The sequence below is a fragment of the Balearica regulorum genome, chromosome 4, assembly GCF_011004875.1.
Source record: "Balearica regulorum gibbericeps isolate bBalReg1 chromosome 4, bBalReg1.pri, whole genome shotgun sequence".
Taxonomy (NCBI): domain Eukaryota; kingdom Metazoa; phylum Chordata; class Aves; order Gruiformes; family Gruidae; genus Balearica; species Balearica regulorum.
Genome location: NC_046187.1, coordinates 5,217,812 through 5,241,381, shown reverse-complemented (window position 1 = coordinate 5,241,381; position 23,570 = coordinate 5,217,812). Strand labels below are relative to the sequence as shown.

Below are 23,570 nucleotides of genomic sequence, written 5' to 3'. Positions count from 1 at the left end.
CTTAATCTTCAAGCTTTCATATAGCTACTACCACTCTCTCTTTGCCATGACGTACTCACTTTTCTTTGTTTCTAACAAGTATGCAAACAAACATGTACTGTCTTTTTTTTTTAAACAAGTGTGCATTCTCTCTGTGCTTCACGACTTTTTTAATACAAGTATCCATTTTCTGAGCAGAACATGAGCAACCTCTTAAGAGTTTGTCTGTCCAAATTAATTGTTTCAGCACCACCCTTGAGAAGGTATGAGACCTTCTGGAATTATGATTGGTTAGTGTAATTTTTTTGCATAACTGCACTAATTTTTCCCTTTAGGTTTCAAGGCCCTCCACCTCCAAGCAATACAGGACCTTCCTGTCCTCCCTACAGTCGTCAGTCACAACCAGCCTACCTAAATACTGCATCCACTTCACCTACAGCACAACTCGTTAACCAGGTCAACAGCATGCAGATAAATAGCTATGGTAATCAGTTTCATCTGATTGACTTTTTCTCAGTTAAAGCTATTAAGACTATGATAATTAGAAACTTATTGAATTTCTATATAAACAGAAAATTAAATCTTTGAACACTATAATTTGCTCAAGTTTTTAGATTTATTTCATTTTAAATCTCATCCTATTCCTTAAATCAATATTCTTGGGTTAATTCTGAATTGATGCTTGATGAATCTTCTTTAAAAGTCAGTTATCAGTCATTTCTGAAATGACTTGTTCCAAGTAATGAGCCAAGGCATGAGCAACAATACGCAGACAGGGTTTCATTTTTCTCAGCTTTTTAGAGGTGTTCTCTATTTTGAAACTATCTTTTTTTTTTTTGTCCAAATCTTATAGTTTAGTTTTTAATCTGAATTTATTTTGAGGTTAAAACATCTCAAACCTAAGCCATGAGGTAAATATGTGATTGTGTGATTTTTCCATGTAACTTACTTCCCACCACTAGTTTTCTGTTTGGTTATATCTACTTTTTCTGAATCTTTCCTGGTGATATTTACCATTTCATTTAAAAGGAGTGGCATTTAGTTAGCATCTTGTTTTGCTGAGGTCAGTGTGTTTAGGAGGATGAATTTTTAAAATGAGAATCACTTTGGTGGTTGATATCTTTGCAAGATATGAGTAAAGGTGAACTTTTCAGTTCAGGCTGCACTGATACTATATTGCTGTTCCTACTATGGCTTTATGAGTTGCTGATTTGACTTGAATGAAACCTGCATAACTACCATGGGTCTGACCCTCTGTTTGTACAATTGCTTGTGAAAACTTACACCTTCTTCACTGCAAGTGCATAATTAACTCAGACCTTTTTATACAGGATGAAGTGTGGCCCAGCACCTCTAGAGCACTTCATATATAGCAACTCATATTATTTAGAGGAAAAAAATATTTTTTTTCTTCCTGCCTTCATTATATTGCCTTCAGCAATATTTAAGTAAAATATTATGTTCTTGCTTACCATGTTACACACTGGAAGATTGAGATGCCCTTCAGACCACTGAAGGCACAAATTCTTTGCAACTCTGCCTCTGTGTTGGGTTTCGTTCTTCTGATTTTTCCTTAGCTGAAAGTCTAAGTTGATGGAACTTGACACAGTCCTGAAATTCACAGCTTGTAAAGCTACTGAAGTGATGTTTCTTTGTAGGAGCTGAGACACTGAGCTTGTGTTTTGCATGTGAATTTTTTTTTTCAGTTAACATGTCTGTCAGAAGATGCATTTCAATATTTGTATGGTAACACATTGGTCCTTTTCCTCCAAGCCTAATTTTGGTTATTTTTTTAGCTTTCTTGAAAATTATTTTGCTGTAGGACTTTGGGGAGAAATTTGGCTAAAAAAAATGTAGGTTTTATAAAGTAATAAGTATTTATAGATTGTAAGTCTTTAAAAAAACCCTATTTCCAGGGTTGTCTTAATTTATCTTCCATCAAACCTGTGGTGGTGAAATGTAAATAGCAGACTAACAAAAACATGCCACACAAGAGAAATTGATTATTAAGCAAAAATATTATTTCAAAAGCAAGTAGTAATTAATGTGTATTCTATTCAAGAATTGTCAAAGGCTGGCTTCCTTCTCTCTTTCCCTATCCACCCCAGCTGCAGGGTTTTATTGAAAATAGAGCCAAAAGAAATAAAACTGAATGTCTGAATCAGTTCACACTTAAACTATGAGGTCAGATTTGTTGTGTGAACAGGCATTCAGACGACCCATAATGCAGCATTTTCAGCATGGGATACAATATTGCCTATATGTTGTAAATCTATTGAGCAAAAATAGAACACCTTCCACACAGAGTTAGTAGGTTATAATTTTTGACTCAGCTGACATAGTTTCTTGCTCAGGTCCTGGCACTACTCCGAGCTCTCCCATGTCTTCTGGGCATCCGGCATCTTTTCAGGGTACACAACTACCACCACCAACTCAGCAGCAAATCACTTTACCACCTGGATCACAGGTTCCTCCACCAGCAAATAATGTTAATGGCCTTTGTGCTCAACCATCATTGCCTCCTATGGCCAGACAAGATGGAATCCCTGGACCTGTCCCTCCAAATCCTAACTTTCAACAGCTTCCAGCACAGCCTCCAGGGCCTGGATATCATCCTCAGCAAGGTAAGGAAGGATGTTTGTTACGGAATTGAAAACAAAACATGCATAGAGAATCACTGGTGGAATTGTGACCATTCAGGGTTGATGTTCTGCTGACTTGGAAAAATGAAATTTTAATAGTCTTTTTGTAGAATGGAAATATTTGCATTGTTAGTTAGTACATTCAAGGCAGGCTATGCTTTTGCTCAAAAGTTTATTACTCTGTTGAGACTGTAACAAAAAGAAGATTAATTTGGATCAGGAACAGAATTATTTGGTTCGTAATGAATAAAGGCACAACATACTACAGAAAGGGGTTTTTCTTATACTCTGTAAAGGTATAGGTTGCTCTCTTATAGTACTGTCTGTCATAGCAGCTTTCAAAAATGCTTTACTATAGCAATAAAGAGTTGTGACTGAATACAGTTATTTCATCTAACATAGGTGAGTAAAACAGTTATTTTGACAACTAAAAAGCCAGCTAACTAGACCAATTTGCCTTGAGTGGTGTTAGGGGAGAGATTCTCACTAACGTAATGGTCTGGTTTGAGTAGCTGTGGTAATCTCTACTAACCATCCTACTTGACATACACATGAAAACTTTGGAGCCAAAGTTGTCACACCTAGTCTTAATTAGTCTTATGCTTTTAAACACAGACTGCATAAGCCAAAGTAATCCATTTCTTTTACTTGCTGAAAACAGAATGGAAGGAGAAGTGGCAGTTAGCTGAGTAAGAATGAATCATATGGCAAAAGTTGATGTTACAAATTGATAACATAACCTAAATACTTTAAATGAATTGTCATTTGTAACTCTGTAGCAAACTATGGTCCTCAGATGGCAGGATCTCAACTGTCTTATCCTGGTGCTTTTCCTGGAGGTCCTCCACAGCTCCCAGGTCCACAGCAGAAGAAGCTTGATCCTGACTCTATTCCAAGCCCAGTAAGTATTGTGGCACTAATTTTTATAGAAGTAAATTTCTGCTGCATTTAAGATAAAAGAATGACAATGTTAATATTGTTTTCGTTTTAGTTGTTGGGGTTTTTTGGTAACATAAAATTGCACTTACATGGCTTAGTTCAGAAAGTATGTTCCAACTTTTGCAGTTTTTTAATTACATGCAATTTTGTACTCTCTGCTGTCAGTTTTGGATAAATCAGCGCATAACATTAGTTTTAGTACTGAAGAGGCTTTATAACTTTATCTAACACAGGACATAGCCATGACTCTAAATACTTTGATAGGAATTCTCAACAGGATTCTTAGTATGATAGTGAGCGGTACTGAAGGATTACTTACATACACTGCAGCTAATCACCTTTCCTTTTCACTCTGGAAAGTTTGAAGGCTTAAACTTAGTAACAGACACCTAAAGTAGGATTTATGCAGAATACAGGTACGTGAACTCTAAAACTGCAATCCTGGAAATGCTGAGAAATTTCATGCTCAAAAGCCACCTCACCATTTGATTTCGGGAGTTTCACAGGCAACTAGAATTATTTGAAAGATTTCAGTAGCTTGGAATATACTTAATGCTAAAGCTTCCTACAGGTTGAAGAGGCTCAGCTGTTGAAGCATGCCTGAACATGCACTGGTGGGACAATGTCTCCTCCTCTTAGAATGCTGTTAGAGAAAGAGAAAACAAGGTTATGGTTGTGTCCATCTTAAGGTAGTCTAATTGTTACCAAAAGAAATAGATGCAGACTGCATTTAGCTGCTTTATTGAGAATAGCTGATTGAAATAGAGGGAGAAAATGTGCTGAACTCATGGGGAAAACACATTCTGATACACACACACTGGTTCTGGCAATTGTCTGGACAGGTCAAAAGGTCTTCGGAGAGTTGGGATTCTTGAAGCAGGCTGTGTCCTGCAGCTTTGACCTAGAACTTTCTAGTTAAAAAAATGTATTAACCATCACATTGTAAGCTAGTCTGGTTGAAAGGAATCTTTCACTTCTCTGCTGAGGCAGTATTGCTGTACAGGAAAAATTTGTATTCCACCCTGATGAGGGAAAAGCATTTGTGTAGAAGCCTGACCCTGTCTAGTAGGGAGCAGCCCTGCTTCCTTAAATTGGAATATTCTTTTGTACTTCTAGAAAAGATAATTTGTTTTATCCAGTGATGGTTTTGATGTAAAATTCCCGGAATTTTGGAAAAATGCTTGTTGATAATCACTTAGAGATTAATGTAACAACTGCAATTGCCCCTGTTAAAGGCAGTTTTCAAGTTAAATGTAACTGAAAACCATTGTGTAAAAAACCTAAAATGAGTGTCTGTATAATTAACAAATGCCCTTAATAGGTCAAACATTCCTGATACTTCAGTATGGTGCTTTTTACATGAGAAGGTTAAAATGGTCTTGTCTAATTAAAAAAAAAAAAAAAAAAAGGGTAGGGAGAAGGGAAGTGGAAGGAGGTCTGGCATGATAGCATGGACTGATGTCTTGTTTCAATTACGCATGTAGAATAAACAGCCTTGACTATGACAGTGATATTAAAATAGATTAAAAGGTTTGTTTAAGCAGCACAGAGAGGATCAAAATGACATGTTTAAAAGAAACATGATCTGGGTCAATGTCTGTAAAGGGCAAAATGCTAATTCAGAATGAGGAATAAGTTTGACCATGTGTATTTCTCTTGTTATATTTACATTATATAATTACAGTAATGTTGCCAGATAAATTTACTTCTTATCTGTAGCCATTGTTGATTTATATTTTTCTTACGTATGTTAGATGTTGTCAGAGCACATATCAACCTCTATGAAAACTAGCATCTGGGCTTTGTCAACAATTATTTCCAAGAACAATGATATATTTAGGTCAGTTAACTGCAGAAAACCATGGTACATTCAGACTTAGCTCTGCAGAGGATCAAAGTGGCTTGCTTTCTTCAGCCAGTGGACCTTTTTAGAGCAAAACCTTTTTCCTTCTAATGCAAGAGTTAGCAATAAGTATACAAGCCAAGGAGGCAGGGGAAAGTAATCAAGCAGAAGATATACAATACATTCCTCAGAGAGCTTGTTATATTTAAATTGCAATACAAAAACTTTGGCGGGGGGGGGGAGTTACAGGCCCCAGATTATTCCCAGTGTTTTAGGAAATACCTCTTGGACAATGATCAGTAGACTCTGCAACTAATTTTTTATTTTCTTCTCTGTTTGCTTTCCAACAAAGGCTTCTGAACTTCCCTAGCTATTATTAGAAATTTATGTGCAGTGTAAAGATACAATTCCATGGGTTACCAATAACAGTGGCAAAGCCAGTTTCAGAAATTCTCTGTCTTGTTCCTCTTGCCTCTCACAGCTGTTTGGCTTCACTGTAAACCAGACTGCAGAAAAGATAGCTTCTTTGAGGGAAGAGGAGGAATAATTGTATCATCTCAGTGATCCAGTTTATGGTGTGGAACAAAATACAGCTTTATGTAACGTTAGTTATATCCTGAAAAGTATCAAACAGGGGTGAGGGACTCTGCAGAAGTGACTGAGGAGGAAGTGTATGAGAAAGGAATTTGTTCAGTAGTAAAGCCAGCTTCATGAGAGTTTCATGAGATTACAGTGTAAAGTCCTATAAACTAGGCTTCAACCAGGGTAAATCTCAGAGCTCCCTCATTTTAATAAAAATTTCTGTGATTGCTCTCCTTTCTTTCCAGGAGGAAGCTTACAACATGGTAGTGTGACAGGTTTATGGCACCTCTATATAAGACAATGTCAGTAGTGTTACTTGGTGTAGATATTAGTATAATTGTTTATGAATGCATGGCTTACCTTCCTCATACTGTTCTTGCTTCTCATTCATCAGATTCAAGTAATTGAAAATGATAAGGCTTCTAGGGGAGGGCAGATCTATGCTACAAATACAAGAGGACAGGTTCCTCCTCTTGTCACTACAGGCTGCGTAATCCAAGACCAAGGTAACTGTCCTTGTTACTGATTTGAAAGTCTTTCTAGATGAAATAAAATACAACTTAAAAAAAAAAAAATTCTCAAATCTCTCATCTGAAAATGATGCTCCTTACTCTAAATTTGACATGAAATGGGAAACTCCCTTTAAAGAAAAAAAAGGGGGGGGGGGGCAAAGTAGGAGTTGAATTCTTAGACCTTGGGTTAACACCTCCTCTACCCTTCCTGACCTTTAAAATAATATGAATAGTTGAGAGAACTTTTCGTTTCAACTTAAAATTTTTCTTTTTTTTTTTTTTTTTTTAAAATTTCATGTTGAAAATCTTTTTTGGATTCTTCTGCAATTTTAAAAGATGGACACTGAAAGAAGCAATGAGACTAGCACTGTTATGTTTTAAGATTCGAATTTTGGAAAATTCTATTCAAGTGATGGGGGCAGTGTACAAGCTGTCTACTTGATTTTTATTTTTTTTTTCCTCCTTTGGCCACTCTATCTGCCTTTGCCTAGAGCCTGGAAGTGCAATATTTTATGTGCTGCTCTTGACAGCAGACCTGATGTTTTAATACAGATTAAACTGATGGTATCACTTAGTTCAGCATTAATTTATCCATGCTTGGATAAACTGTATAAAACGTACAAATGCATCAAATTTTTTGGCATTATTTGAGAATGGGGTTATGCAGCTCTGATCAGCAAAGAAACTCTTTTCAAGAAACTGAGTAGAGCTGCAGCTTGATGGTTAAAAAAGGAGCATAAGAAAGCCAATTTCTGAACTCTTTTTGCCTTTCAGTGCTCGTCTGCAATGCACAGCACAGTTTCTCATTGAGGGAACTGAGCTAAGTGTGCTACAAGAAGTGATGTAGTGATTTTAGCACACTATATTTTGCAAGATAAATGAGCATGGTGATGTACACTAAACGCAGTTATACTATTTTCCAAATCAGAGCTAGCTCATTAGAGCAATCTTAACAGTAGGTATCAGTCTGCAGCATTTCTTTATATATGATGTTGACATTTCCTCTGGGGATTTCATCCATGTTATTTTCTTTTAAGATCTTAGATATATGTTTCAAACTAATCTCTATTGAAATCCTTATTGCAAATGATTGTGGGGTTTTTCTTGGTATATTTAAATCTCTGCTTTAAATTTAAACAGCAAAAAAAGATTTAACCATGGGAGGGAATATGGGCTGACATATAAATAGGATTGGTGGGCAGAAGCTTGCATGGGAGGAAAAAAAGCATGTATTTAATTTAGTATATGCACTTGTTGCTTTATGTTGTTTTGATTTTTTCTGGTTTGTGTTTGGGACAGGTTCCTTTTAACAGCCTTTCATTCTGCTTGCTATGTTGGGTGTTCTAGGCCACGCCAGCCCTCGTTATATCCGATGTACTACCTACTGCTTCCCGTTGTCTTCAGATATGGCCAAACAGGCTCGCATTCCACTGGCAGCTGTCATCCAGCCTTTTGCTATTGTTCCACCAAATGAGGTAAGGACTAACTGGATATTAGTCCTATGTGGTTTTGTCTCCTAAATATTACAGACTTGTTCTTATCTGATTGGGTTGGGGGTGAGAATGTTTTACCTCTGACTGTGAAGGAGTAAGACTAGAGAAGTGGCAGAAGACTATGAGATGCACTTGGGTTATGTTGCAACTTCAAGGGATAAAAATCTTTATTCAGAAAAGGTGCAAGAGTGATGACTGTGTAATCTGAACCACTGGGTTTCTGGTGTTCCCCCAACTGCCTCTAGTTTGTGCCAGCTTTGTTGGTGGTTTGCTCTGCAGGAACTCCGTAGGTATAGGCAAAGACATTAAAAGAGGATGATCACAAACTGTATCAAGTTAATTCTAAGGCATGGACAGTTACATTGAAAGAATGATATTTTTCCATTTAGTTCTTTACAAAATAATTTAATTTCACAACAGACTGAGAAGATAAAGGTATTTTCTACTTGGATGAGCTGAGTCATAGAAAAAAGACAAATATAATCACCCATTTCTTGCACTCATTTGGAGGCACTAACCTGGTCAATTCCTTTTCTCACATTACCATCACTAAGAGCCCTTCATATTCCAAATATATCTCTAGTTCTTTTGCAAAGTATTTCTGCAGGTTGGCAGTATCCTCTGATTTTAAGACAGTTACACAGATTTCCTGGTATCCCCAAAGGATTTTATCAGTAGCAGGGATAAAACCCCAGTTTTCAAGTGCAGCATTTAGCTGCAGCATTTAGCTGCATCATCTGTAGGATCATCTTTCTTGTTCTTCAGCTCCTGCCTCCTCCATTGCATAGCTTCTAAACACTACAACAGAGGTCTGCAAAATGCATTTCCTTTTTATGTGCTGCGCCAATTTACTTTGAGTGCTGTTTGCTGGGAAAAAAACCCAGGGATTTCATGAAAGTTGTAGTATGTGATTGTGTCTTCAAAAACTCCTCATAAAATGCGTGCACATAAAAGCCTAATTAAAATTGCAAAGACTTTCAGTGCTTGTTTTTGCAGTCTTTTTTTTTCTTTCACTTTGTCTTATTGTAAATTCTTAGGGTTTTTTTTGAAAAATATGATGGAAAAAACCAGATGTTGTTCTTTATCAGGATGGATAATTTCCAATCCAGCAGACCTCTGTAGTTTGAATTAAGAGTATTATTTTAGCAGGGTAGTATGTAGTTATCTTCTCTATGCTCCACAGGGAAATAGGATGTATTACTTACGGTTCTGCAGATACTGAGTCTCAACATTTGTCTGCTAGACAGCAATTTGGGGTTTCATTCCAGTTCTTGAGGGGAATGTGCAGACTTGGCTTCTTGCCCCCCTGCATTTTCTCCTAGATGAAACTCCTGCTGTTGCTTCTCCACCCCTTCACTTTACCAGCTAACCTTTACTCTTTCCTACCCTTGGTTCCAATTTTTGTGCCCAGGTGGCACTTGCCAATTCTGCTTTCATGTTGGTTCTTCATTAGTGCATCTTTTACTTTCAGTCTGCCTATAGTTGTTTATGTCCCCCGTGCATGGCTTCCTTGTCTCCTGCATGGTGTTTGAGTAGGGTGATCAATGAGTTGCTAAAATCTACATCTCTCTAATAAATTAGCAGTATGTACAAACGCTTGTACTTGGCCAAGTTCAGGAGGGTTTTCCCAGGGTTGGCAAAAAGATGTACTCAGTGTTAGTGCTCTCAAGCTGTTGGAAGGGTCAGTGGAATTCATTAATCGATAAAGAGCAGTGTATTTTTCCCTAGCTTCTTGGAAGAGGCTAAAAAAAGTCTGAAAATTGGCAAAAGTCCAGCGTGGAAAATTTTAGTGTGAACAATTACAGCTTGGTAAAGTTATAAGAACTGAAGAGATGGTGTTACAGTAGGAAACGCTGGGCAGTCTTAGCTGAGGTATTTTTTCCAAGGCTTACTTGTGCCCTTTGTCTTCACTGCTGCTGCCAAAATAAGATCTTGCTCATAAGATCTAATAAAAATGGTTTTCCATGTGGGATTTATAATGACTTTAATTCTGAAAAGCCACTTAATTTGAAAGAACTGGGCTTTTTATAGAGGTAAAATACATTCAGGGGCTTATTTGTGTTTCTGAATTTCCTAGTATGGTGCATTCTGCGTGGAACTAGTGACTGCAAGGCACAGAATGTTCTTCGTTTCAGAATATCTAGCCTATCTTATGGATTGCGCCTACAGGTGATGTTCATCACATGTTACAGAGCTCCGTATGAAGTGGGAATCTAATCTCTTCATCTCTTGAAAAACAGCATGTTTTACATGTTGAAAATAATTATTTTTCTTCTAGCCTTTTAATGAATAGTTTCCTTTTGTTTGTCTTTGTTGCAGCTTCAGCTGCAGATATGTCTCTTTCTGCTGTTTCTAATATACTCAGCGTTAGCACCCAGGGTATTTCAGTTCTGTTTCTTTTCAAAGGAGGTGGAAGAAAAGCGACGGCTACAAGGGTTTAGTGGACCATGGATGTGAAATGGCCACAAATGGTTTGCGCAACTGGTCATACAGTTAGGAACAGCTGAGAAGCTGACCCATCTTACTTGAACCATAAGGACTTCAGCAAATCTACACAGTATACATAATCTATTATGATGCATATTACATAGGCCATGCCTTTCTGTGTTAGTAAAGCCATATTTTAAAAGCTGTGGGCTATCAGGGCCATTCAAGTGACTAATGGAATTATGAGTGTTCCATAAATATAAATCTTAATTGGTATTTTGCTTTAATCATCACTTATAATTGAGGATGAATTTAAAATAGTATATAAAATATATTTGCATTTTCAGTGGTCTGTCGCCATAGAATTCATGTTTGGTTTTGTTGGGTTTTTTTCCTATACCATTTCCATACTAAAACAGTTAGAAACAAAGGAAAAACCTTACCTTGCTCCCATTTCCACATAATATGAGGATTCAGTGCAGTCTTGAGATGGCTTGTGCTTCCTTTCTAGAAGTCAATCCTGAGTGTGGATTTTGATTCATTGACAGGATTGGTTTTTGCATTTATGAGGCATTATGTTCTGTCCAGGTGACCTAAATGATATCAAAGAACTGCGGGTTGTATTTTGTCCTATCCATGCTTTGTTTGGCACTATGTAATCTGAACTGCAGCAAAAATTTAGTAAAAAAGCGATGAAATAGCTAACTCTACTGACACTGATAGAATTAGGTATGTGTATGAAGGGGAGAGCACAATTGTACAGACCTTGTTTTGTTTCTTAATTGAACACATTTACCATTTTGGTGAATGACTTGTAAATGTGGTTACATGTCAGTACCAGTTGGAGGGTTGCGCACTCTAATTAGTGTCTCTTGCTGAGTTTACACTTTGACCATCAGAGGAAAGTGTTGAGCTGGTTTAGGCTGTGCAGGCAGCGGGAAGGAGTGCCTGAGAGATTCTTAGTCTAAAGTAACTGGGTAGGAGGGAGTAGGAAAAGGTAATTGGGGTCCCAGAGTTGGCAGAGATGTGTGTGTAATGGTGATGATAGGCATCACTTTGGTGTCAAATCTGTTTTGTTCCTGTTACTCATTGACAAGGAGATACTATGAGAAATTCTGTTTGGAGTTTACTGTAGCTTCTGCAGGTTAGCAGCATTTTGTTCTGCCAATTAGGTATTTTTCATTTACGTCTCAGATTTTACTCTGAAGAATCAGTAGTGCTCCAGCTGACAGAGCCTGGAACACTCTCTGAAGTTTTGGAATTAATGTCTGTAATTAATTTTAAAAAAAAAAAAGTAGTTTGCAATCATAGAAACAGTAGCCAACTAGATATTGAGCTTTGAGGATTTGTTTCCTTTGACTAAGAACACAGGGAGATGGAGATAAAAGATCCTGGGAGCTTTCAAGTAAAAAGTTTAGGCTCAGTGATTTAACAGTAGTTTTCTCAGAAATATTGTTCCAGTGTGAAGGTCCAACCTGAGAAAAGAGAATTGAAGATTTCAGCATTTCTGAAAGGCAGATACAAGTTCATTAATCACCATGGGTTCTTTTGGGGAAAGTGGAGTGTCTACGCACAGGGGCTGGTGTCCTGTCTCAAAGTGAAGTGGGAATGTTAGCATACAAAGTGATTATTTTTTTTTTTTTTTTAAACTAAGGTCTGGGAAAAATCTGTCAGGAGCTGAGAAATACACAAACTTGAACAGGGGCATCTTTTGAAGATGTGTACAACAGATATCTCCATTTCCAGTAGAGAATGGAATGCAAACTATCCCCATGGGAGAAAATAAGAACACAAAGTAAAATCATCATGGTGCTAGATGAGGATGTTAGATCAGAAGATTTCATGTATGTCTTTGAATAAGTGTGTAATGTGGTTTTTTTGAGGAGAGAGGAACCCCAAAACAAACAGGGCTTGTCCCTGCACTGAGAAAGTACAAATACAAAATTACAGAAATGCATTTGAATGAAAAGATGAAGATGCTGTTGCTTTATACCCTGCTAAAAACTCCCCAGGCAATTGAGACCCAGTGGAGTAATACTGTGTCTGAGAAGTTCCGTAGTATGTAGAAGTCTGGTGGAAATTCTGAGTTGGGGAGGACACAAGACCAACATAAGTGAATACAAAGCAAGACATAAAAACATACCTATATCAGTAGGCTGCAATATTGGTCTTCACATCAAGAGAGGACAGCTCAATTCCACAACAGTTTATAGTTGAAGGAGTAGGAAAGATCCAGCACAGCTAAGATGTGGGATTTCAGGTGCTCACATGTAACCCGGTAATACTGCGGAATGAAAATATTGTAGAGAAGCCATTACTAAAATTTAAATAATAAAGCTGGCCACAGTTCACGAAGTATGTTTTAGTTAGGAATATTGAATCACAAGTGAGAGTGAATTTAAGACATAAGTAGAGACCATTCAGCAGAGATTGTTGGAGGGTTGTGTTTGATATCCCAAGAGTAGCTAAGTTAGCAGCATTTGGCATATAGGCACTGAGCCTCAGAAGAGCAGAGCAAGTAAAATGGATTTATTCCGAAAAGCCCTCAAGTTGAAAGTTAGAGGGGCAAAATCCACGGAGGGCATACAGTCTCTCAAAGATTACTACAAAAAAACCTACAGCCAATCTAGAAAACTACAAGCTAGTGAACATTACATGTGTGTTAGATATCATTCGAAACAAAGGCTGTTAAAACATTCATGCATTACCTACCTCCTCCCGCCCAATGTTTTAACAGCTCTAGACATTTCTGAATCTTACCTTTACCATGTCCGTATTTATTATTTCTCAAAAATAACAGTTCATTTTCACTCTCCTGATTTGGATGATCTATGGAAAGTATTTGTTTGTTATAGATTCAGAATACAGTATCATTGTTTGACGGAACTTATTTTTAGTCCACCAGTGCTTTAGCAACAGTCTATAAAAATAAACTAGCTCTCACAGTTATCATCATAGGCCAAGCCCTACATGAATTTGTTTTGGAGATGTATGAATGTTTCCAGAGCCTGAATAAACCGTGTGATCTTGATTTAACATTTAGTACTACTTGCAAACAAAAGGTAGTTAAAAGAGTATTACATGTTATAAAAGAAAATATAAACAACTCCAAATAATTATCTATAGTTTTAAATATTTTAATATCTAAATTACCTTCTTCTGTGTTCCTTAGTAGTTTTGTGTTGTCATTCTCTATGATGTTCTTTCCTATTTATTTGAATTTTTTTTTTTAGAAATATTCAACAGTGGGAATTTAATATTTCACTTTTCAATGTCTCCTCAGTTAAACTAGTTAAAAGATAAAATTGGAATGGAATTACTTTTCAGAAATGCTGGTGTTAATGAGCTGAAAGCCATTTAACCTTTTCAGAATAGTGAACTTTGACCAGTGCAGGTGAACTGTTTGGACAGCTATCAGCTATGGTTTTTACAGGGATGATAGTATGATTTCCTAGGTAGAGTTGTAAGGTTAGCAGAATCTAAAAATTGAGGTGAATAACTACCACATGATGCAATGTTATAAATATTTCATTTTTGTTTCAAGAACAAAGTCAAGTACCAGAGTGCAAATTTTCTTTTAGACCCCAAGTCTTCTCCTTTGGGTTTTATAATAAGTCATTCAAATGTTAAATAAATTTGAAATAAATGTTAAATAAATATGAGTAAATCCCCACACTCTTGTAATCTGCCCTGGGCTCAGTGGGGACTTAGGTTCTGCTGTCCTTATTCTATAGCTAGTAAGAAGGGCAAGCAGGGTGTAGCTTTAGTTTGAAGCATATTTTTATGTAGACACAGGCATTTATTAGTGGTTTTGTGCTCATGCAGAACTTTGGTTTGAGGAGAGCGAGGAATGCTTAGTTTGCAGGCAATATGAAATGATTCCAATGAAACATCTTACTGACTGCTTTCTATCAGAGATGTCTTAAAAAGCATGGACTACAGAACAGTGGTGCTTGCTGATAACATCTACCTACTGTAAAAAGCCATAACTTTTATTTTACTTTTTGATTTCTGTCTCTTATATAGTTACTTATTCACAGGAGACACTTCCCCATATTGCATGAGAGCTTAACTAATATAAGAGCTTTTGATGAGGGAGTCTATCAAAAGACTTTTTTCAACAGAAGTACATTATATCAACTAGGTCATGCTTATCTGCATGGTGGCTGACTCTTGACAGAACTCAATAGATCTGTATTTCATGACATCCCTCCACAAGAGCCACAGCAGCTCTTGCTCTGTATATCCTATTTATCTGTGTGTCTTTTTATGTTCTCCTCCATTGTAGTATCTACCAGTTTGCTTTCTGTGGAAGTAGGACTTGCTGGTCTGTACCTCTGGGATCACCCAGAAGTTCTTTGTAGAGGTTTTTTTTTGTATTGGTGCCTTCTTTTCTTTTGGGCACTGAAGCTTATGTAAGCAGTTGGGTTTATGTACAGTTCAGCAATTTCACACTGAGTCTTTAGACAGGTAAAATTGTCCATACTACTAGTAAGCTTTTTTAAACTATCAAAAGATGATAGCTTTAAGAAAACTTTCTGAAGAAAAGATTCTGAAAGATCGGTGACAGTTTTGCCCTGCTGTCTGTTTTGAAATATCTCACCCTTCTTGATGTTGGCTTGTAACTTTGTAATCCCCATACGTACTCAGGACTGGACATGAGATTCCTCTTCATATTCACAACTACTGGAAATGAAATGTCAGAGCTTATTGAATGTTTAATGATCTTTTTCCTTTCTGTAGACTTCATATGACTCTTCATATCTAGGTTATTCAAAATTGCTTCATGTCTTTTCACAATACTGGACTTCTTGCCAGTGTAGGTAACAAAAGCTTCCTCCTTTTGATTGCTCTACAGCAAAACCAGCAGCTGTTGACCAGTGAGGAGAAAATATTTTGCTGTCTCTGAATTTTAAGTGGGACAGATTGCTTTACGTGCTCAGCGGTTCTGGTCTCTGGATTGTCCAGGATTCATGAGAGAATGTTTTTGTCAATGTCTTTGGGGCACGCTATCAAAGTAATCTGTGCTAGCTGTCATGTTTTTGTAAAACATGGTGAGAGTAGAAGCCCTGCACGTGTGATACAAATTAATAGTTAGGACACTTAGTGTGATGATGTTGAAAGGCTTTTTCACCCTCCAGGAAAGGGGGGCTGTCCACCAAGCGATTTGCCAGTTTGTACGGAAGAGTTCGTTGCCTCCATTTAAACTTCCATGGATGGAAGTCAGTGGATCAGAAAAAGAACATGTGCACCAATACCACACTTTAGATGACAACTAGGCCAGTTAGTTGTGGAATAGGGCCATGCTACCATACACTCCTCCTTGTTGTTAGGACTGCCTTGGTATTTTATACAACCAATCCATTGTGGAGCTATTTGGAACAAGCAATCCATATAGAGACTGTCCAGGTAGCATAAACTTTTATCCTGAACTCATTGATAAGTGTGAGCTTAAGCACTACCATTTCTTCCATTTTCCAGATATTAAAACAAGTTCCAAAGCATCCTTGTTGATGCCTTCATTTGGGAGAGAACTGTGAGACTCTGGTCTCATATTTCTGAGTCTGCCTGGAGCAGGATGGGTATCTGACAATTTTTGTTGCTCTATCAATGCTATTTTATTTTATTTTTTTTAAATAGATTAATGTCTGGACTTCTTGCGCAGCTCCTCTGCAGCGCCTGACTCTCCTATGCATGGTATGGAGAGCCTAGAACTCTCAACCATGTCCAGGTGCCTCACCTAGAAAGTTTTATATCACTCTGGAGGCCAGTGCCTGTAAGTTAGGTTTCACAATGCCTAATTTAGAGGTGCATAAATCCTGTATTAGATGAGGCTTTCTTTATGGAGTATGCCCTGTGTTAGTCTGCATTTGGTAGTAAAGCATTTGAAATTGGATTGCTTCCCAAGACTTCATCATCTAGGAGAAAGTTTTTTGTTAGCCTATTGGACTGTAACTACGCTCTGTAACTAGAATGAACTTTCAGAGCCAAATTTAGCAAAGGCTTTGGCAGCAGAGCTTTTCCTAATTCAAGTAAATTTCATGATTTAGTTTTTTCTGCCTTTTTGTTTTTAGCATACATTTTAAAATACTCTTTAAGTTGTACTCTTTAAAATACTTCTGTAGTATGTGTTCCAGACACCATTGTTGTTATGGTAAGGAGGTAATTCTCAAAGAGATGGGGACAGTGACTTGAAAACTTGACATTTATATAAACCTTATTCATATTGTAATCAGAGTTCCTGGTAATTTTTTTACATATTTGAAATTTAGACTGGGAAAATGCCTTTATAAAGATGTTGTAATTAGTTTCTCCTAAGTTGGAGACTGTGTCTGTTCTTCAGAATGGTAATGGCATAATGACTAAGCAACAATACATATAGAATGGAAATAAAAACTAAAATTCATATCCATTTAATTAGCTGGCCAACAATATTGATAATTTGTTTTGCCAACAAAAATGACACTGAACTATAAAATTATTTTGGCTATTGCTAGATACCTCTGTAATTCAAAATAGCTGCTTGAATGACATCTGCCATTCTGCATGTGCATTTTCCTCTATGGACTGCACGCTGATCTGCTGAAATGGTGTTTGTCTCCTCTTACGCACTGGCCAAAGCTGATCGTAGCAACAGCAGTAAATTAAGCATTGTAAGACCAGGCAAGCTCTAATCTTAAGCTGTTAGAGATGTTACTCAGTTACCTTGGAAACTTCACCAAGTCAGAACCCACTGATATTTTGTAAGTTCAGGAGGAAAAGTTTGTGTTTTGCTTTTTAAACTGAAGTTACTGCATTTTCAGTTTGTACATATTTTACTTATTTGTGCATATTAGTGCAGTATTGTATTTTGGGTGCTACTATGAAAAGTGTGTAATTACATAGAAAAAAAAATTTTTTTTAAAGTTGAATAGGAAGCTGATGTTGGAGGGTGGGGTGTTGTGGTTTAGGGCATTTGGTTTTCGGGTTTTTTGTATCAACTAAATGTTGCACCAGGTTACATATAGGGCCTAGTCATAACAGGCGCTAATACTGTCCTGTAGAAAAATAGGAGAGCCTTCTTTCACAGAATACCCCTTCATTGATTCTGTGGGAAGGGAAGCTGCTCTTCTTGTAGGACAGGAAATAGGTGGAGGGAGTGGCTTTTTCATATGGTGCTTAACAGAATTAGGTAATCCATGCTTGCTAAATGGAGGCACAGATTACCTCCTCAAGTCTGGAGTAAAGGTCTGTGCCCTTCGCAGGATTGCTTAGCTCATAACTCAGTTCTGCACAGCCCCTTACTTGTGGCATTCAACTATAGCTCACTGTTAATAAAAGAGAGGATAGTTGCATACAAACATTATAATGTTATTAATATTCTGGAGTCTGCTCGAAGTATCCTGGCTATCATAGTAGTGAAAGTATTCATGGGAGAGAGACTCAGAGTACGAACATTCCTCCTACCTGATGTGGTATTTTTCAAGTAACAGCTATTGCTATTAACCTTCAAAACTAACATCGTAGAAAGGACATGACTTTTAAAAAGGGTATTAAACTCATCCCAAATAGCATTGCTTCAGAGGTTAAGATATTCAGTGCTGCTTTTTGTTCACATAACAAAAATTCTCCTTCTACTTTCTAAGTCCTCCTGTGGCAATTGGCTAGCTGTACTTGGCTTGTGAATGCAGCGTGACACTTTAAGTATGCCCAGTTCTTTCTGATTTCAGTGGAAATAAATTAATTAGCCTTAGAGGCATGTTTACTTATAAACATTGTTCAAGAAGGCCTGCAAATAAGCAGAACTATTTTATCCACCTCCAATTAAAACACTCTTAAACTTGTCTGTGCTTTTTTTCTAATTAGTTTCCTTATTTAATATGTTTGGGTGCACAAAAATAGGAGCAAGAGAGTTTCTATTGTAGAAAGTTCAGTTTTAAAAGTCACAGTAATGCCTTCTAACAAAAGAGTAACAACTCCAGGTTTTCAAGAAGGAAAGCAGCCCTCCATTCATCAGACTTTCATGCATGATCGTAAGTCAGTAATTGCTTTTCTCTCAAATGCTGAAAAATATTTTTTATATATATGGATATATATATATGTACACACATACATCTGTCTATCCATCTATGTGTGTGTGTGTGTATGTATAAAAAGAAAAAAAACCCACATATTTGGTCTCTAATGTTGACGATAGCCTAGCAGGCCAGAATGGTCCTGAAATCCAAAGTTAGGTTTTGATTTTGTTCTTGCTACAAAGACAATAATAACATTGATGTTGTTCTGATGCAGAATTTCATCTAGGAGAAGTGTTCAGAGATAACTATGCTACATTTAGATTTATTTACAAACTTAAATATTTTTTTCCTAAACCTAGAGCTGTGTGTTCCATGAGTACTATTTGAAGTGTTGCTTGATTGGCTATCCTAAGGATATTCTAGAGCATGTTTGACATGGTCACAGCTGTGTTTTCATTAAATGGTCTTTGATCTTCTAAAACAGAATTGATATGCCGATTTATCCGTTAACTTTCTATGCTATAGGCTGTGCCTGTATTTTAAACTGTGGTGTTAGATTTATAATTTATTTAGCAATCTTGAAAAATTTTATGTGGGGGTAAAGTAATATTGATGTGACCATACAGTACATGTGTCGTGGTTTTACCCCAGCCGGCAGCTGAGCACCACACAGCCGCTTGTTCACTCCCCCCCCATCGGGATGGGGGAGAAAATTGGAAAAGTTAAAGTGAGAAAACTCGTGGGTTGAGATAAAGACTGTTTAATAGGTAAAGCAAAAACCGCACGCACAGGCAAAGCAAAGCAAGGAATTCATTCACCACTTCCCATGGGCAGGCAGGTGTTCAGCCATCTCCAGGAAAGCAGGGCTCTGTCACGCGTAACGGTTACTTGGGAAGACAAATGCCATCGCTCCGAACGCCGCTGCACCCCCTCTCTTCCCCCAAGCTCCTTATAAACTAGAGTATGACGTCACATAGTATGGAATATCCCTTTGGTCAGTTTGGGTCACCTGTCCTGTCTGTGTCTCCTCCCAACTTCTTGTGCACCCCCAGCCATCCCGCTGGCAGGGCAGTGCAAGAAGCAGAAGAGGCCTTGGCCCCGTGTAAACACTGCTCAACAATAGGTCCATAGAACAAAAACATCTCTATATTATCAATGCTGTCTCCAGCACAAATCCAAAACATATCCCCACACTAGCTACTATGAAGAAAAATCAATCCTCTCAGCTGAAACCAAGACAACATGGAAGAGTCTGGGCCTGTCAAGAAGTTATCAGTATTAACAGTATTCAGAGCCCAAATTCTGTCTGCCATTTTGAACATCCTCTCGAGCTCTCCTGCAGTGATCTGCAAAAAAGAAAAATCATGCCTGAATGAAGTGTCTTTAAGAATTCTATTTACTTTTGTAAAATATATCGCTAAAATCTTTTATTTTGTTCTGTGCTGAATGAATTTCAAGCCAGAGAATAAATCACTGAAAATCAAACTTCTAATTTTATTGTGAAAGTCCTGTGATAAGTAAAGCTAGACTACCTCCCTTGTAGTTATTATTTACCATTTCTGTAGAGAAGCTTCCTAAAACTTGCCTGTCTTATTCTTCAGTGGTTTTACAGCTAGTGTGAGTCATGCCTAAATATCTCAGAGAAGGACTGCAGTGCTGGACCATCTGTGATACCGATATGTGGGAAGTGGAGCTGTGGATTAGTACAGGCATGAACCTGAGTCCTCTCATGTGATTTAACGTGTATCACCCTCAGGGGTGCTAACAGGAAGGGTAGGGGGAACAACATGACGACAACAACAATGTCCTAGGGTAGTTTTGGCTGTCTCTTACACCCTCCCTTGTTCTCTTCTGGTTTACGTGTCTCTGCACCAGCTCCCACTCTTGCTAGGATGAGCATAGACTGGGCTGAGGCAGGTCTTGCTGGAAATCTGATTGTTTTAAAGTGCTAACATTTTGAAATCCGTTGTTCAGCACAGTTTCTTGATTATCCAATTTCACACTCCTGCTTATATCATCAATTAATCCTGGCTGCTGACCTTCACTTGAGATACAGCATGTCCGTACATCCAAACAACAGTCAGCACTTCAAAGCTGAGAAGTGCTGGAGAATGCTGACTTGTTAACGCTTGGTATTCCTGGTGTGGCATCATGACCAGGAGAACTGGTGGTGCTTCTCTTAAGCCTGGATAATAAACTTTTTTTATCTTTTTTTTTCTTTTTCCCTCCTCCTGTCACCTGTATGATATGGAAGTTCTAAAGAAGTAAGCTAACTAATTCTGGTGTTTCTTCACATCAAAATTTTATCATTATTACATGTACTTTCTCCCCATCCTCAAACTTTTTAAAATCCTTCTTCTCATATTGGATAGAGTAGTCTGTATTTACGCTCTTCACACTGCCAACTCTATTCAGTTAATTACAGTACTCCCCTTAAAAAGGGAATGCTGAATGAGAAATTCAAGGGTGGTCCAAGGTATGATCCATTGAAATCCGTAACTAGTTTTCTGTTTCTTTAGTACGCATTGGATCATATCCCATGTGCACTGTCAACTTGAAATTCAGCTACCATGCCATGATATTTTTTGCACTGCCATGTATGCAAGTGAATGTTCAGCCTGGGTCTGGAGGGGTTTTGAGCAAGAAGGTTTGAACATGCTTCTTGCATTTTTATGTGGTCTGTAAAAATCAGGATAGAGCCAAAAGATACTGCATCATGTGGTTGATGCTTTAGCTGTGCTACAGTTATGCAAACAAAAAAGGAAATGGATGAAAAAGCACTGTGTTACGGAAAATACTTGAACCTGCTGTGAACCCTGCAGAGGAGATAGTCCAAATTGGCTTGAGTCATCAGCTGAGGAGGCTGATAGCGTTCAACATCTAAAAACCAAGAATAGGCAAAATAATTTCTGTTTTTTAGAGGGAATGGCTTCTGATGAAAGACAGTAGGAACATCACAAAGGGAAATGCTTTCTTGACATTTTAATGTGAATCAGTAAAGCAACTCAAAACCGAGGGATTATTTGTAGACTGGTTAATCTTTCTCAAAAGCAATCTATGATGATATAATAAAAGAAAACAAACCCCTTCAACAGTCCTAGGAAACAGAGACAGTTTGGTTCATAGCCTAGTTTTTTTTCTAAAAACATCAGTGCTACATTTCAAAATTCTCTTTGATTATTATTAGGAATTTTTTTCCTCATCTCTTTATTAATTAAACACGAGATTTACTTGGGGCAGTGGTACCACACTTGGCCAACAGCCTTCTCTGTTCATTGCACAGTTATATTGAATAGCATATCTTAAAATTCTCATATGAATATTTTAATAATTAGACTTGCATCAACGTCAGTGTAAATAATAACTCTAGAAACACTACCTTTCTGAATTTGTTGTCCTGGCAAACTGTGCAGCTTCTCTGTTTAATGAACTATCTGGATTGAATAGTTGGCAGTTTTGTAGTTTTTTTTCTGTTAATCAGTGATGCAAATAGAGCATTTAGTGTTTACTGTACATCAGCAGTATATAATATTTTATCTGCTGTAATACTGCTGATCATAGAGTATAATTCTAAGGAACTGTCATATTGGAAGTCATCAGGAGTTACGTATCTGTGCAGATCTCCAAACCTGCGAGAACGTGCCCTGAAATCTGGGGTTTTCATGGGAGGTGCTTCCAGAATTGTTTGCCGTGAGATCATTTGCAGTTGAAAAGGCAATTTGTCATTTGTAGTATACAATGTTACATTGTGTAGAGTGACCCACCACGTCTGCCAGCAGTAAGGTTCTTCAAAAGTATGTAGAAGATCTGGTGGCAAGTTCCTCTTCTTGTGAGGATGAGTAAAGGTGTGATAGAGATACTGATGTAACTGAAAATGACACTCAGAGTTTTTGTGTTCTTCTTGGGTGCAGCCAGACTTCACAAGCTGTGTGGGCCTCCCTTCAATATGATAGCATTCCTGTTGATTTGGTGCTGGGGTTTTTAAATGCGCCCAAATGATGGTGGAGTCAAACTACGGGCAAAAACATAGCCCCTAATGTAAACTTGTCACTGTACTGATAAGGGTCTATGCCAAAGAGTGGATAGGAATCTGCCTTGGCTCTGATAGGCAAGAAAAGGCAAAGACAAGATGCAGTGTCCATTATATGTGGAGATTTGTCTTGTGGCACAGCTACAAAATGTTTTCTTGCAGCCCAGTCTGTATGCTAGTCTGGCAATGAAAGCAGATGCTATATGTTTTATTTTGTTGTGTGATAGATGGCTAGTTTTCTTCAGTGTTGGTGCATGCTTCTCTTGTTCTCCAAAGACACTGTCTCTCTTATGATTTATTTTTTTTTTAGAATGCCTTTCCAGAGATGTGCCATGACAGTCTTGAGCTTCATCACAGTCCTTACTCCTGCACTTATAATTTCCAGCTGTGGCCCCGATCCTGCAGTATGAATGTGGTGATACTTTGTAGCATCATAGGGAACCCTCAGGAGTGTGTCAGAACTTCCTATCTATAGCAAGCAATAGTAATTCAGCTTTCTCAGACTTGAAAGCATAGGTTACGGTCCCTTTGGAAATTTTTATGGATGTATTTCATCTTGGACCTGTGCCACCAATGTCTATGTATTGCTTTGTGATATTGTTCTGACTCCTGAGAGATGTTGAAATATTTCCAAAATAAAACTCTTGCTATCGCAGCTGTATTTGGACTAATAGTGGGATAAGTTATGCTTTATCAGATAGGCTTTCAGGACTTGCTCTCCAGCAGGGCCCTGAGGTTCCAGAGAAGGGAAGGTTTATGCAGGTCTTTTACAGCATTTCCCATCTTTTCTGCCAAATCCTCCTTTGCTTTAACCTAAAACTATCAGGTTCTGCCTCCCAGCACAACTGATTCTTTCTGCCTCTCTAGTCTTTTGGCTTACATAAAAGGAATCCTTTTTATGTGTCCCATTCAGATTTAGGCTACCAAGTATTAGTTTAGTCATTGGTTTTGAGAAATATTTATATTTTGATAGTGCTGGAACACCAGCAATCAATACCTAAGTGTTTCTTTTTGTGAGGTCCGTCTCTGTTCTCGATTAGGTGATCCAATAGGCAAATTGGGCAAAGGTTAGTGAAGAGATGAGAGGGAAGAGAAGTGTAAGACCATAACAAGTCCACAAGTATAG

General features: G+C 37.7%; 1 protein-coding gene across 3 annotated transcripts in view; it reads left to right on the top strand.

The window, feature by feature from the left end:
* The window catches only part of SEC24D (SEC24 homolog D, COPII component), a 69,408-nt gene that overhangs the window by 20,373 nt on the left and 25,465 nt on the right, over positions 1 to 23,570 (top strand). For all 3 annotated transcript variants that reach the window (XM_075751021.1, XM_075751022.1, XM_075751023.1), the window contains 5 exons: positions 315 to 463; positions 2,334 to 2,603; positions 3,401 to 3,522; positions 6,380 to 6,491; positions 7,845 to 7,972. In XM_075751021.1, coding sequence (XP_075607136.1) covers positions 315 to 463; positions 2,334 to 2,603; positions 3,401 to 3,522; positions 6,380 to 6,491; positions 7,845 to 7,972 — 781 coding nt within the window. The remainder of the gene's footprint in view (positions 1 to 314; positions 464 to 2,333; positions 2,604 to 3,400; positions 3,523 to 6,379; positions 6,492 to 7,844; positions 7,973 to 23,570) is intronic.